Raw genomic sequence first — 16,149 nt, forward strand, 5'->3', positions numbered from 1 at the left:
TTTCATTAGGTCCCATTTGTTTATTTTTGTTTTTATTTCCATTTCTCTAGGAGGTGGGTCAAAAAGGATCTTGCTGTGATTTCTGTCATAGAGTGTTCTGCCTGTGTTTTCCTCTAAGAGTTTGATAGTGTCTGGCCTTACATTTAGGTCTTTAATCCATTTTGAGTTTATTTTTGTGTATGGTGTTAGGGAGTGTTCTAATTTCATTCTTTTACATGTAGCTGTCCAGTTTTGGATATTGTTTTAACATCAGTTTATTATGTTGCCTGGTAGGACAGTTGTGTTCTCAGATCTACTCACAGTATCAAAATGTTGAGGGCATGTAGAGCCTTAACCAATTTGTTTAGTTTGTTTTTGTGCTTTTAAATTTCTCTGTCCCTTTCGCTGTGAATTCTTATTGATGCCAATATGTTTGTCTGTAGCAACCCTTACTTGCTCTTTTACAATGTGCACCTTCAGTGGTTCTGTGGGATCGAATGCCAGAGAAACTGTCTTATGATTGTGACTAAAATTATGAGTGAAGGCCTACTGGGTTTTTGAATGAATTAATTCTGGGAGCTCAGATTTGTGATACTGGTTTTTGCCAGAAGAGAAGCCTTTTTCACTTGCTTTCCATTCTTTGGCAAGATTCCCAAGTAAGGTACAATAATTTGCTGTTTACTGAATGCTGTGGTTTAAGCTCGAGACAAGCTAACCTCTGTACATCAATTGCATTTTAGTTATTTCTCATGGCAGGAAAGATATTTTGAGACTGATGGATGGAAAAATCTATATTTTAATGAGAGCAGGGTTTACAATAAATATGTTAAATAATGTTTTGTGCATATTCATTCAATTTTATTTTAATTCCCACTTTAAAGCCTACCTTTGTACCAAAAGTGACTTAATGTTCCTACCAAATGTAAAAATACAGCCATATGGAATCAGTGAAAAACGTGTAGAAAAGATCCGTGAGAGAGAATCAAGATAGACATTTCAGCCGTAGATTTAACCATAAACATCCTAATACATGTGCTTTGAGAAAAAATGTCATTAGTTAAAAATGTATAGCATCCATAACATGAAAGTAAACCAGTTGTAGGAGTGCTCACTGATTTGTCCTGATTCGGACACCAGAAAGACGTTTATCGCGTGTGGTTTCATGGAGAAGACACTCAGTTGTCACGCAGTGTTGTCTGCGTGATGATCTGTATAATACATAACATGTTGAAGGACAACATGGTGAAAGAACAGTGGAGCAGAGGTGGGATACAGCGCAGCCCGGGCGCATGGCTGGGGGTCCGGGTTAATGCACAGCTAGATTTTAGAACAGCTAAATGGATTCACTGCATCTCCCTCACCAAGACCTCTGTGCACATTATTGTTTTGAGCTAAACATTTCAGAAATATCCAGGGACAGGGTGTTCCAGAATATGTCCTCCCTGATCTGGGCTTGGGTACGTCAGTGCAGCTGGGTGACTGTGGAGTTCTTTGTTTAAACAGCCAGCGCCCTGGGCGTCCTGAGTGGAACCCGGTCCTTCTCAAGACGGCACCTGACCTATGAGCAGCGAAGAAACCACCTTGAGCACTTTGAAGGCCGGTGAGGCATCCTGATGTTTTAAAGTAACAGGTTTTGGTATGAAGGTTTAATCTAAGAGGAATATATTTTGAAATTATTATATTGGAAATGTAATTCTGGACTCATTCATCCCAAGCTTAAATATTCAGGGCCTCTGGGAGAGAATCCCTTTCCCGTGTCAGTGGTTTCAGCTCCTCTGAAGTGAGATGTCTTGGTAATTAGCGGTGCGTACGCTGTGCACACGTGTTTGTCCCTCCGTTTGCTTTGTGCTTTGTTCGTTGCATCGCTTGCTCCCGTCACCTGGAGTGGGAGCCCAGCTGAAAGGTGGTGACATTGGACAGCTTGACCGCTTTGGTGCTGTGGCAGAGATCTAGCCCAGTGACCTTGCAGTGTTTTGCGACCCGGTTTCCCGTGGCTATAATTTTGAAGGTGTACTTACCAGTTTTCTCTAGAATAACATGGAGGCATAAAATGTTCTCCAAATTGCTATGCCTATTGATTTCCCACCACCAGTCAAGGAGCTTCCAACTTAAAAAAAAAGTCCTGTAGTAGATCTATAAATTATTTGCTTGCACAGCCAAAATAAAAACAAAGACAAACAAACAACAAAAGAAAAGAAAAAAAGAAAGGAGAAAAACCCCCAATATTTATGGTAACTTACTTGACGGGAGGAAGCTCTGGTTTCAAAACATCTGTTTCTGTTACCAGAATGTTTTCTAGGGTGAATTTATTTTCTATGATTTTATAGCTTCACAATATATTTTTTCCTTTTATTATTTTTTTTAATTTTTATTGGAGTATAGTTGCTTTACAGTTAGTTTCTGCTGTACAGCAAAGTGAATCAATTATACGTATACATATATATATATATATACCCTCTTTTTTAGATTTCCTTCCCATTTAGGTCACCACAGATCGCTGAGTAGAGTTAGTTCCCTGTGCTACACAGTAGGTTCTCATTAGATGTCTGTTTTATACATAGTAGTGTGTATGTGTCAGTCCCAATCTCCCAGTCCATCCTACCCCCACCACCCGCCCCGTTTGCTATCCGTAAGTTTGTTCTCTACATCTGTGTCTCTGCTTCTGCTTTGCATATAGCTTCACAATATATTTTTAAATGGTAAGCAGTATCAAAAGAACTTCCGTTTTGTTCTGTGTACCCTCAAAATTCATCTTTGTCGTCATTTGAGTATTATTCATGTTATGTATATCGTTAAAACCAGGATAGTGTATTGATCTCCATTGATCTCCCTAATTTTCTGTCTCTGGGATGTAAAGGCAGGTGGAAGTTGATTGGACAGTCAGGGTTATTGCAGTGAATACTGTTTTGCTAGGGTTGCCTGGGCATGAGGTCTGGATAAAGACTCGCGTTTTCCTTGATCAGAGATATTTGCATCCAGAGTTCTTTCTTGTAATGTCTGTGCTGTGACCTCACCCAGTGCTACAGCTTCTGAAACCTTCGGCTCACACCCAGTCCCCAGACAATGAAAACAAATAAACCCCGGTTTTCTCCACAGGGTTTCCTGGCTGGTTGTTCCGAGACTTTGCACGTGACAGCTGGTCTGCCCGTGAATGGAGTGCTCAGTGTCACAGAGGAAGCCTGGTCAGTTGGAAAGTGGCAGGGACACCTCCCTCCTATAGGCAGCAACCTCCCCCCGCCATGAAGGGTCCTGATGCTGGGAAAAGGGAAGCAGCGTCCCTAAGATTGTGAATTTGGGGATCTGCTCCCAAGGGTGCTTCGCTACGCTTTCTATGTGTAGATTCTGGGGAAGAAATGGCTCAGTCGTGGGGCCTCAAACCGTGTTTACGCATGAAATTTATTTTTCTCTAAACTAATCTCCATGCACATCCTTTTGCGCTGCCAGCGGTGTCAGACCTTTCTTTAGGTACATTTGTATTGTTATGTAATATGTATAATAAATACAGTCTGCTCTAGATTTCCTGAAGACCAGAAGCATCCTTATTTTATTATTCTAGATCCTTATTTTATTATTCTAGGGCACAAAGGTGTGTGTGTGTGTGTGTGTGTGTGTGTGTGTGTGTGTTTTCTGTTGTTGTTGCTGAAAACTTTCAGAAATTTGAATTTACTGACTTCTTTGGAAGCCTGTGGCATCGGGTCTATGTGGAGGTAAAGGACACAGACATCACTGCTGTGGGAGTATTTCTGAACCCTGAAACTTCACATAGTCTCAAAAATATAAATTTATGTGACCTTTAAAACTAGGAAAATCAAACTGTTTACTCTCTGAAATAGCTTTTTATTTCTCCATGTCTTTTAGGCCATTTAAAGTAAATCCACAAAATGTTCTGTTCTTTCCCAAAGCCCCAGCATCCAGAGTGACCCTGTTACAGATTTAAATTTACAGGTTTTTTTCTTAAAACCATCAATCTTGTTATGATGTAGATTATTTTGTTAGGAATATAAGCTAAAAAAAGGGAATATTAGAAAGTTAGGAATCTTATAACCTATAAGTTTAACCTATATTAAACCTATTTTAATATAAATATTAAAATATATTCCATAACTTATGTCTGTACGAAATAATTTTAAGATAATACAGACTGGTTTCAAAAAAACATTTTCAGGGATATCTCTGAGTCATCAGAGAAAAAATATGAAGAGATAAAATAGCCTACTTGTTCCGTGATATGGAAGATTTCTGTCACAAATATGTTGCTTATACACCAAAAGCGTTTTGTTTTCTCACATGAAAATATGATCATATAGAGAAGAAATGACAAAATGCTTATTTTCAGATGAAGGATACATTGCGCAACCTGGTCAAATTAATTACTTCAGATATTTGGGGTTAGGGTAATCTGTAGACATCTCAATGTATAGACAACCTCACTAAAAAGGTAACCATTTTCTCAATTCCCTGGGCTCCCACTGGCTTTGTGGAAATTAACAGGAAGATTCCAGCCACTGTTTCTGTGTGTGATGGCTCCTTTTCTCCCCCTGTAACAATCAGAGTTAAAGAAATATTCCTTTCTTCTGAGCGCTTGAGCATCTGTTGTATACCAGGCCAATTAATAATTTTTATAAGCAGAGTGACTTTAACATTCTTCTAAGCCCATTTTGAGTCGTCCAGTGGAAAGATTACCGATACTACTTGTATTTTAGCTATGATTGCTATCTAACTATCAGTCTGATCTCTCACACTGTGATTTCTTATTCCTGATCTCGATTATGTAATTAGACAATACAATCTATTTCTAAAGTCCTTTACAGTTTACAAAACTGGCGTATCTCATGTAAGCCTCGTGGAACTTTTGTGAGGAAGTGGAATCATCCCCATTTTATAGAAGAGGACGAGGATTATAGAAATGAAGAGATGGTATCACGATAATGCCCCTGATATGGCAGGGTTAGGGTGAGACTCACAAGTCTCTAGCTTCCAGTGCAGTGCTCTTTTTACACCACAGCTGGTTTTTATATGTTTTATAGAAACAGCATAATTTTAAATATTAGGTTAGATGATAACTGTTAACAGAGAAATTAAAATATAGGGAGGTTCTCTGACTAGTCAAGGTTTCAAAAAAGTAAACGGTGGGGCAGAAAAAATATTATTACATGATGTTAGAATCGACAGAAACACTTATCAGTGTTATCATTGGAAATAGTTTTCAGTGTATATTTTTACACTCCAGTGGCCGCTGGCATTTCTGGGGTGCTTTACAGTTTATATAGCATTTCACGTGCATTATCTCATCCTACCCTCGAAAGAACACCGGGATGCTATAGAAGTTATTATCTCCAAAGTTGAGGGATTAATCAATACGATGGAGCTCAGAATTCAGGCAGAAGTGTTGATTTTGAGTTGCACATAACTGCTTTGTATAGTTGTGTGGTGGTCGGGTTGACATTCCCAAAATTAGCTCTCAAATTCACCAAACAGTACATATAACCACCTCTACCAAATATGCTTACAAAATTCTCCTTTCCCAGATCATCTACCAGCCTTCTTGCCTGTGCCCTAAGATTATAAAGCACAGAGACAGCATCACGGGTCCTCAACCAAATATTTAATCTTTCTCTAGAGATAATTCAACTCTGGAGGTTCTATTCAATATAAATAATTTCTGAATGCAGACATCTTTGACACCTCATTAACTTAATAACTAAGAGTTGATGCATTTACTTGAACTGTCAAATTAATAAACCAAAGAGAGAGAGACGGTGGCATTATTGGTTCTATGATAGAAACAGAGCACATTGTGAACAAATGAGGATTTTGAAAGTGAGACTTGTAAGGTGCATTTGGAGAACAGCTACTTTCAACAAATCCCTAAAAGCTGGAGACAATGTAATTCTTCCAAGGAATGACAGTTGGTGTGTGTGACCTGGGCCAGCACCAGAAACTGGTGTTCCTTAGAATCATTTCAGTTCTTTAGAATTATTGGAAAGGTTTTTGCTTGAAGACCACTAGTTTGGAGATGCCACCAGCCCTGCCTCAGGCCTTGCGTTCAGGGGACACAAATCTGCGACTTAATTACGCAGCATTTGCCATCAAATTGTGGAGTGGACATTGGATTTTTAATGAAATCACCAAAAAATATTTGAGGACCAAAACTTTTCTATACTAGGAACTTAGACTGACAGGAATTCGATTGTGAATGACAAGTTACTGATTTTGCATCCGTACACACAGCCCTGCCTCAGGCCTTGCGTTCAGGGGACACAAATCTGCGACTTAATTACACAGCATTTGCCATCAAATTGTGGAGTGGACATTGGATTCTGAATGAAATCACCAAAAATTATTTGAAGACCAAAACTTTTCTATACTAGGAACTTTGACAGGAATTCGATTGTGAATGACAAGTTACTGATTTTGCATCCGTGCACATAGTATTTATTACTTCACAGATTATGTGGTTAGTGATTAAATTTAACACATACATGTTCCCATTTTATTTTAATGCCTGGATACTAAGTCCTATTAAATAATATTTGTTTCTTATCCCTGACTGTTAAATAAACTTTGGTAAATTTAGGCTTTCTGGGGCTCTGCTGTATAGAAAATTATTGCTGACTGATTTCACAGTTAGCTCCATTATTGTATATACTTTCAGGGTAGGAGTGAATATACTTGCCCTCTGCAGGCATAGAACTCTCTAAAATGAACTTCTAAAATATGAGGAAACTATTCAAAATGGCATTTTCGTTATATGAATCAGAAGTTAAGATTTTATCTCAGTTCTTAGACTTCACATTTTATTTACTTTTTATGAAAATGTCCTTGTACAGTATTAAAATGGATTAAAGTGGATATTTTTATCATATTATAACCAAAGCAATATTTGTTGACTTGTGTGCTGATCATGGTACACAGTGTTAAAAATACCCAACTTTGTCTCAAATTAAAACCTCGTTCTTAGAACTGAGTTGGCTTTTGCATATGAACTGTGTATAGACATACAATAAATGTGTTTTTGCCCAATATTTTAATTTGTCTAGTGTTGTGCTGTAGTAGAGTACCCTAGGATTCATCTAATTTTATTGAGCCTCAACGTATATCCTGCCGTAGATTATACACAAAAATAAAAGATTAAAAATTTAAAGAGGTGTACGAAAACTCTGGGAAGGACAATTCTTCTGATTTTGGGTCCGTGATTTTTATAATTGTTTTGAATGGTGACAATCTGTTCTCTGTAGGAAGAACAACTGATTTTTTGAGATGAGAAGTAGCAAAATTATGGATACGTATTATAAATTGTTCAGAGTTACTGTGAGTTGATCTTGGAATTGGTTTGAGTCCCATCTTTTATCACCGTTATAATGATGTTAAAAATACATTATATATGTTTTCTGGTGATGGAGAAATCCAGATTTTCTAATGCTTCAAGGCTTTGGTGTCGATAACCTTTCCTTTACTACTTGCACATTAGATGGGCATTCCATTTGGTCAACGGTAGCTGCTGTGTAAACTGTGAAATAGTTATTTAATGTGTGAAATTAGTTATGGTTCTCTCCTGACAGTTTTAATATACCCATACAGACTCAACCATGCATCTGTATTATTTAGAAGGTATTTTTGTTCTTTGCCTTCGATTGGTCTTATTGGAATCCACTGTGCTTTGACATTAGCTCTCACAAGGTACAAAAATTTAACTCATAGAGATGCATGTTTATGCGTTGTTAACATACTCTTACCACAATGACCTGGGTTTAGGAAAAGGTAGTTCTCTGTACAGAAAGCTCATGTGTCCTTAGCTGACTTTTATTTGTGCAGTGAAAGCTGTCTGCTTACTTATGAAGTGTAATTAACCTGCTTTTTCACAAGGAATAGGATAAAAGTCTGTTTTTCATGTTTTCACAAAAAAATAATGCTCAAATTATAACACTTCAGTTGGACTTGGATATTTATGAACTTGCCATTTCAGTTGACGGAAGCATCTATATCCTGGATTTAAATTAATGACAGTAGTAAATTTATTCCTTTACAGTTGTATCGAGCATTAGAACCAAAATGCTTTTGCATCAATTCCATAAGCAAATACCATGCATTTATCATTTTGTAGCTATGCCACCTGGCAACCAATATCTTTAATCACCTATTAGGAAAGTAATCAAGGAAAATGATTTATATTAATGAAATACTAGAGTCTGAATATTTTAGGGGGGAGTTTTGTTGAGTGTCACTTCTATTAATAATAGAGAAATGTGTCTTATAAAGACAAATTAGAGTACTTAAAAAGTCAATAATATCTTTACAATTTAATAATACATGGAAAGCAGAAACACATATCGTTTAAAACTACATATTTAGATTTTAGAATGTATTTTTTGTAAATCTTTAAGAAAAATGTTATATTTTAATGGGTGATGATGAAATTAGTGCTAAGAAAGCTGTCAAAAACTGTTCAGAAAGTGAGGGAAGTGTAGTTGTGTACTAAAATATATGCAGCTCTTAGTGTATGCTGCAATACTTAATGTCTCTTTTAGATTTACATTTAGTAGTCATTTTTAGTAGATTTCCAAAACTGAAAAACAGAATTTTTCAAGCTGAAAAATCGGTTCCGTTCCTATGACCACTAAATGTAAGAATTAGTTCTCACTGAACACCTGAATGACCTGGCAAGCTGTATATATACAATATGTATCTCCCATCTTAAGCCAGTTAAATTAGCCTCTCCATTCACGATCATTATCCTACTCAGCTTACAGATGATAGAAAACCCCTGCCTGAAAGCAGTCTTTTCATAATCAAGTGTGCTCAGTATCATTAGCGAGTTGTACTGGAAACATCACCTTTCAGCTCTTTGCATATAAGGAGCCCTTTTTGCCCAGCAAACATTCATCAGATACCAATATCTAGATTTTCTGAGGAAAAGGTGAGTGAAACAAGGTTGGACCCCCTACGAGGAGCTGAAGGATGAGCCAGATAAGGACCCCAAGGAGTCCAGTTTCTAAGATCTAAGTCAGTTCCTTCAAGACACAATGAACTGGTTCCTTGAAGCCTTTAAAATAGGAAGGATTTTTGTCATTTCCTTAAACCTTAAAGACTTCTCAAAGCAGCTTCCACCTTAATGACTAACTTTTCTTCTTCAAGCCCCACAAATATCTCAGTGGGTCTATTAATTTGTCACAGTATTTCAGAATGAATCATCATTTAATGAGTCATCAGCCTTGTTACTAGGTTTGTGAAATTTTAGGGAGAAAGCCTTATGAATTGCAACAGTGTTTTGAATAATATTGGTAGTTACTACTGAGTAGTAATTTGAATTTTATTATTATTATAAATAGTTTTTCTTTCAGGAGGAATGGTGCCATAATACTAAAGGCAAAGCAACTTTAAAAATAAGCACATGAAGTTTCACAAAGAGTAAAAATAAAGGAGGAAAAAACCTTTCTTTTTACAACTTTCCTTATATCCCATTAACTAAGGTGGTCCAGAAGAATATTAGAAATCTATAGTCGCCAAGCCATGTGTACCTTTTAAAGTATATGATTATGAGAAGGATATGAACTCCATGTGGAGTGAATTTTAACAGAGTATAGTTTCATAGAATATACTGCGTTATCTACGTGCCATATTTGACGAGCATTTTAGTATTTATGGTAGGGTATATATCATTCTACTAAGAAATTGAAGTATATGGATTTTTTTTGTGCCTGAAGATTTTAAACTTTTTTTTTTTTTCATTTTCTATGATATTTCTTTTATGGTGCCTGTCATCTACATTAAATGCTTTATTTATAACCTTCACAGAGAGCATCCAAAACATATTTTCCTAACAGTGAGCTGGACATCTCACTGTCAGCTGGCACGCTTTACTCACTCTCCTAATATTTTTCTCTTTGAAGACAATTTCTCATTGATTTAATCTGATATTTAAAATGTGAAAGGTCATTTATTCTCATACGGTTACCCACTCTGGACTTTCTGCCTATGCAAATACAGCACTGCTGCTTTCCATTAATTTTTTTTTTTCTCAAACACTTTCTTTCGCATTCTATTTTGAAGCCAAAAAGATCAAAATAAAGGTTCATAAGTTCATGTTTACAAAGTCAGGATTTTTTAAAGTCTTTTTTATGACTTCAGTAAAAGTGAATACTTTGTCATCCGTATGTACTCTTTTGCCGAAAGTTATTCTGGATATTTAACTTTCAACACCATGTCCTAAAAAAATGTGTGCCCAGTTGTAGAGACCAGAGAATAAGTTTAAAAGATATGATGAAGTTCACAAGAGTGGAGGAGGAGGCACTAAATTTTAATACTTAGTTCAGTGAATACAGTTTTAACCAACATCACCAATGGCAGTCTGTGCCTTGGCATGGGTAGTCCTCTGAGGGGAGACGGGTGGAATAACCTAGATCTGTCTGTACTTTTTATGTGTTTCTGGACGGAGAGTAAAAGGTAACCCTCCCCTGGTACGACATACATGCATTTGTGGCACGTATTCATTCCGGGCGTTCGGGTCACAGCCTGTGCAGTACAGGTGTGTGTCATCCTGAGATGTACACGCTCGAGATTACGATATTCATAACCCTTTACGTTACAGATCGAAGAAGCTGCCTGTAAAGTAGTCCTTCTCCACGTGAAAGCCATTACACTTTTCATTCTCTTCCTACTGTGCAGGTGACTTGGATTATTACTGGCTGGATCCCGCCACGTGGCATAGCCGGGAAACGTCACCAATTAGCTCAGTAAGCATTCTGGGAGGGAGATTTGGGAGTTCAGGGACTATGTGTGCTGTTCGTTATCCTTTGCTGATAACGTGATAGGTAGTAATCTTATTCTGCTCCATTTTACATTTTATGAGAGTAAGTATTGATTTCATTTAACAGTACAGTTTTGAAGAAAAAAACAGTATCACTGAATAATAACCAATTTTAAAGTAACTAACAGCAAGTGTTAAATAACGGCTATAGGTAGATGAGATATTATTTGGTTAATGATGTCAACATTAACAGCTCAAAATATAGAATCGATTTGATTTAGGTAAGCAGATATATTTTAATATTTCAATTCATTTCATTTCAGAACCATATTTTAGAGGTTAGTTACGGACTACATTTAGAACAATTTAGTATAGTAAGTACCTATTGCAAATAAAATATAGCACTAAAAGAAAATTGTTATAAGTCAAGGATAGAGCCCACCAGAATAAAGAATTTCCTCAGAGTGTCCTTAAATGAGGAAATCGCACCATGCTACAACCAATAATTATGTGTCTGTAGGAAAGAAAACAGCTGGTTTATCTTTTATAACTTTGTTCATGTTTTAATAGCATCCTGTAACGTGGCAGCCATCTAAAGAGGGGGACCGATTAATTGGACGCGTTATTCTTAACAAGAGAACAACCATGCCCAAAGAATCAGGTGCATTACTGGGTCTGAAGGTAAGTGTGCTGGTTTATAACGTTCTTAAAGGCTGAATTACAGTGTGGACCACATTCAGAAAAGTCTCTGACAATGATTTTTAAGTATCTTCTCCTCCTCTTCAAAATAAAGTTCTTCTAGTGAATATACCTTGTTAATATATTGATGTCTTATGGTATATTTAGTACTTTTATCAGGGTAATAGTTTAAAATCATTTGCTCAAATAGCATACAGATGTCTTAGGAAGCTTCAATAAAATATAGGAAAATGAAAGAATTTTTCTCTGAATATAAAGTTCAAGGACAATTTTTACATTAAAATGGTTTTAATGGAAAGTAGTAAAGTTAAATAACGTGGACATTATAATTTTATTATATCCTGACAAACAACACCAAACATCATTAATGAGATTGTTTCCCAAGTGCAGTAAAATTTATGGTAATACCAAAAGAGTAAAACGTATCTTTTACAAATATTACCTGACTTCTAACAGATATAATCTTTAAAAAAACTAATAAATTACAAAGATGTAATTTCGGTAAGAAAAAACACATAGGGCTTCCCTGGTGGCGCAGTGGTTGAGAGTCCGCCTGCCGATGCAGGGGACACGGGTTCGTGCCCCGGTCCGGGAAGATCCCACGTGCTTGACATTATCCCTCCCATTTTTAATTATACACATTGAGCCCCTGCATTGGGAGAAATTAAACTTAGAAACTTTCAGATGTGTTTAATTTTAGTTATGGAGGAAAATCCAGGTGAGCGTGTTAATTATTCAGTGATATAACTCAAACTTGGAGAGTTAGACTGGATCCTATATGTATTGATATTTCAGATGAGGAGGTCGTTCAGGTGGTCAGGAGCTGAGATAAACTTAGGCTATTACTCTGGACCATGGTGAACTGCCTCCGCAACGGGAGAGGCCACAACAGTGAGAGGTCCGCGTACCGCAAAAATAAAAAAAAAAAAAAATATATATATATATATATATATATATACACATTTTATTTTATTATGTGTGTGCATGTGTATGAGTGTTGTCACGCGGTTTTCTCCCATTTTTAATTATACACATTGAGCCCCTGCATTGGGAGAAATTAAACTTAGAAACTTTCAGATGTGTTTAATTTTAGTTATGGAGGAAAATCCATGTGAGCGTGTTAATTATTCAGTGATATAACTCAAACTTGGAGAGTTAGACTGGATCCTATATGTATTGATATTTCAGATGAGGAGGTCGTTCGGGTGGTCAGGAGCTGAGATAAACTTAGGCTATTACTCTGGACCATGGTGAACCGCTTCCCCAAAGTGACCTATTCTCTGTTTAAATCCGCAGTCTTCGTTTTAGACCTACATTCTACTAAAAACATACAAAAGAGATCAACATCTCACGTCACAGTGGGACATGATCCGAGTGTAGAAATTCAAGTGAATTTAGAGGGTAAAGAAAAAATACACCCCAATTAGTCAACTGTGCCAAACACCTGCTGTCTGATAGAGAGGGGAGACCTCGTCTTCGGGGAGTGCGTTGTCCCTGGTGCAGGCTTCCAGTCTTCGTTTTAGACCTACATTCTACTAAAAACATACAAAAGAGATCAACATCTCACGTCACAGTGGGACATGATCCGAGTGTAGAAATTCAAGTGAATTTAGAGGGTAAAGAAAAAATACACCCCAATTAATCAACTGTGCCAAACACCTGCTGTCTGATAGTGAGAGAGGGGAGACCTCGTCTTCGGGGAGTGTGTTGTCCCTGGTGCAGGCTCCTTTGACCGCAAATGGATTGCTCTTTATTTTTATTCCTGCACCGAATCCTAAACACCTCACAAAAGCTGTAGGATTAATTCCTCAAACAAAGAAACTTATGTCTCAGTGTGAGTCTTGGGAACTTACAAATTTATAATTACCCAGGTTGTTGGAGGGAAAATGACTGACTTAGGACGCCTCGGTGCCTTCATCACCAAAGTAAAGAAGGGTAGCCTCGCAGATGTAGTTGGACACTTGAGAGCAGGTAAAGTTTCACTTTTAAACAGTTAAGTAATGTGTGCTCTGTGCATGGTGGTTTTCAATTTTGGGTAAGTTATACATAAGTAAATAACTAATTTTAATGCATGCATACAGATTTGTTTCCTGATACGGATACTTAACTAACTGTAAAAATAGGTAACTATACCTCAATGGCAGTCTGGAGAAAATGAGTAGGAATCTTACTATTTACGTAAAAATAAATAGACACAAAATGCTGAAGGATTACTAATTTTTGTAGATGGCTTCCTAATGTTGCTACAAAAATCCAAACCAGTTTAGCCTGTGCAAAAAATAACATCACTGTTTAGTCCTTTATTTTATAAGCCATAGTAATTATTAAAGTTCTTCATACTGGTCCCCAAACACTTATTCAGTACCAGTGATTTTAATAAAATGTAATCATAATCACATTTCTTACACAGATTATGTAATATATTATTTGTTAATATAAATGTGACCTATATTGTATTCATGCAGATGTGCTACTTCTTGGCATTTGGAAATTTACATTATGTTACTTCGTAACCTTAATATGACATAATAAAATCATTTAATATATTGAAACGTGCCATACTTAGTAGCAACATACTTTAAAATTTATTTTCAATAAACTGTTTTTTTTCATTTTAGTAGATATCATATTAACATATTGTCTCCAGTTTGCTGTACTCCAGAGTTTAGTAGAAATCTTTTGGTGAGAGTGTCTGCTCACCCATTTGCCAGACAATTACAGAGAAAACAGAGTAGGCTGACCTGTCGAAGCGAGGACTTATTACCCGTAGCACATGGAAAGAGAACGTTTTTAGACTGTGTTTTCAGTTTTTATACCGTAAGGTTATAATTTTTGAGACCTTTATAAAAATATTCTATGACTGTTACGGACATTTTTGTTGTAGTTGATATCAGGATATCAGTTCAAAATCATTTAGATTTTTTCTTCGATAGAGATGTGCTCTCCAGGTATCGTATGTGGAGAAAAGCCAAATGAGGGATTTTTCTCCATCTGCTATACACACTGCTTTGGAGATGTGTACTGTACACTATTGTTTCTTATCGGGAACTCTCTATAATTCCGTAACAAAACAACTCAATCGGGAGTGGCTGTGTCAATAACCTGAGTCTTTGCTTGTTTAATGACTTGAAAAGGAGCCTTGAAAAGTATGAGTCCCTTGTTGTCTGCTCAAGTGTAAGATACCTTTAGCTACAGAAATCTGAACTTGCAGATCAGATTATAAACATGATATATTTTGGATTTTTTCTTTGTGTTTTAATAGACAATTTCTTAAGAAAGTCAGTGAAGGGGTTTTTCTATATTATATATCCCTTGTAGTGATTAATTTCACTTAACACCCTTATGTGCCTAGAGTCTGAGAAACTTTAAAATGTCAGAAGCTCAACTTAAATAACTATAAAACATATAAGTGTACTTTTCACTTGAAGCAATTGATGTAACTGAAAAACGTATTTTTAAAAATTAGATAATATATCCTGTTTGATTTACATTATTATTTAGGAACTACTTTCCTTCTGTTGGCATATAAACAGCATCGACCTTTAAAAGTACAGTTTTTGTTTTTTTTTTATTAGCGTGACCTTTGCAGTCCGCGAATTGACCTTAGCATTTGCAGTCTTGCTGTAGCTTTTTCTACTGCTGTTCCCCTAAGTCCGCACCCTGCCCCACTGCTTGATGTAATGATCAAACCACAAACTTGACACTGACGCTCTCCTTTATTAAGACCCTTCAGTGTCTCTCAGGCACCATCTGCTCAGGTCAAAGCTCTGTAGTTTGCCCCCAGCTTCCAGCCACCTCCTTACCAGTCGTCTCATCCCCAGCCATGGTGGTCCACCCAGGCAGCTGTTTCCACCTCCAGGACCTGGCCAGTGCCTCTCGTGTCCATGGTGGCTTTGCTGCTCTCGTGATCTGCCTGTTGAAGTCCTCGCCATCCTTCAAAGCTCACGTAAAGTTGCTTTAGTTCTCAAGTGTTTCCTGACGTCTCCCCTGAGCAGTAACTAATGACTTCCTCCCTGACACTCCTGTTCCTCAGATGAATTCCTATCACTGCATGTAACATTTGATTAAAGGTATTCATTTCTGTATTTCTCCTCCACCAAATTTAAGGACAGGAGAAAGTCTCTTTTATCTTTGTATCCTTATAATCTACATCCCTGCCTGAAAAGAGGACTCAGATATAAATAAATATTGTTAAGGAGACCACCGTCTAGTTTAGGAGTTCTTGATTGGTAAATAATTAAATACATACATTAAGTTAATTTGATATTGAAAGTTATGCTTCCAGGTTGCTGGCTATAAATAGAAGAATTTTATAGTGCAGTGCTTTTGCAAAATGTTGATTGCAGCACATTACTGGGTAGCAAAGTTGATGTAATGGGTTGCATCCACTATTTAGGAAAAAAAAAGAACATCATAGAATAGAAAATATCAGGGTAAGTATTGTTTTAGAAAATATTTTTTCGTACACAAGCACATTACTGGGTAGCAAAGTTGATGTAATGGGTTGCATCCACTATTTAGGAAAAAAAAAAGAACATCATAGAATAGAAAATATCAGGGTAAGTATTGTTTTAGAAAATATTTTGTCGTACACACACATACATGTATACATTCACGTGCTGTAAACTTTATTTCTTTTCTTGGTCAATAAATTTAAAAGACTCAAATATATTTTAAATTTGTATTATTATTTTTTAATATAGTGAAGTGTATTTGTTGCCTTT

General features: G+C 36.6%; 1 protein-coding gene across 38 annotated transcripts in view; it reads left to right on the forward strand.

The window, feature by feature from the left end:
• Positions 1–16,149, forward strand: part of RIMS1 (regulating synaptic membrane exocytosis 1) — a 463,886-nt gene that overhangs the window by 284,460 nt on the left and 163,277 nt on the right. For 26 of the 38 annotated variants that reach the window (XM_024133024.3, XM_024133020.3, XM_024133036.3 and 23 more), the window contains exons 1-2: positions 11,357–11,407; positions 13,297–13,396. In XM_024133024.3, the coding sequence (XP_023988792.1) occupies positions 11,372–11,407; positions 13,297–13,396 (136 nt within the window). In that variant the 5' untranslated portion in view covers positions 11,357–11,371. Of the gene's footprint in view, positions 1–3,130; positions 3,162–10,644; positions 10,713–11,296; positions 11,408–13,296; positions 13,397–16,149 lie in introns of those variants that run through there. The other 12 variants (XM_024133017.3, XM_024133007.3, XM_024133009.3 and 9 more) reach the window with 2 other exon arrangements.

The sequence above is a fragment of the Physeter macrocephalus genome, chromosome 10 (genome assembly GCF_002837175.3).
Source record: "Physeter macrocephalus isolate SW-GA chromosome 10, ASM283717v5, whole genome shotgun sequence".
NCBI lineage: Eukaryota > Metazoa > Chordata > Mammalia > Artiodactyla > Physeteridae > Physeter > Physeter macrocephalus.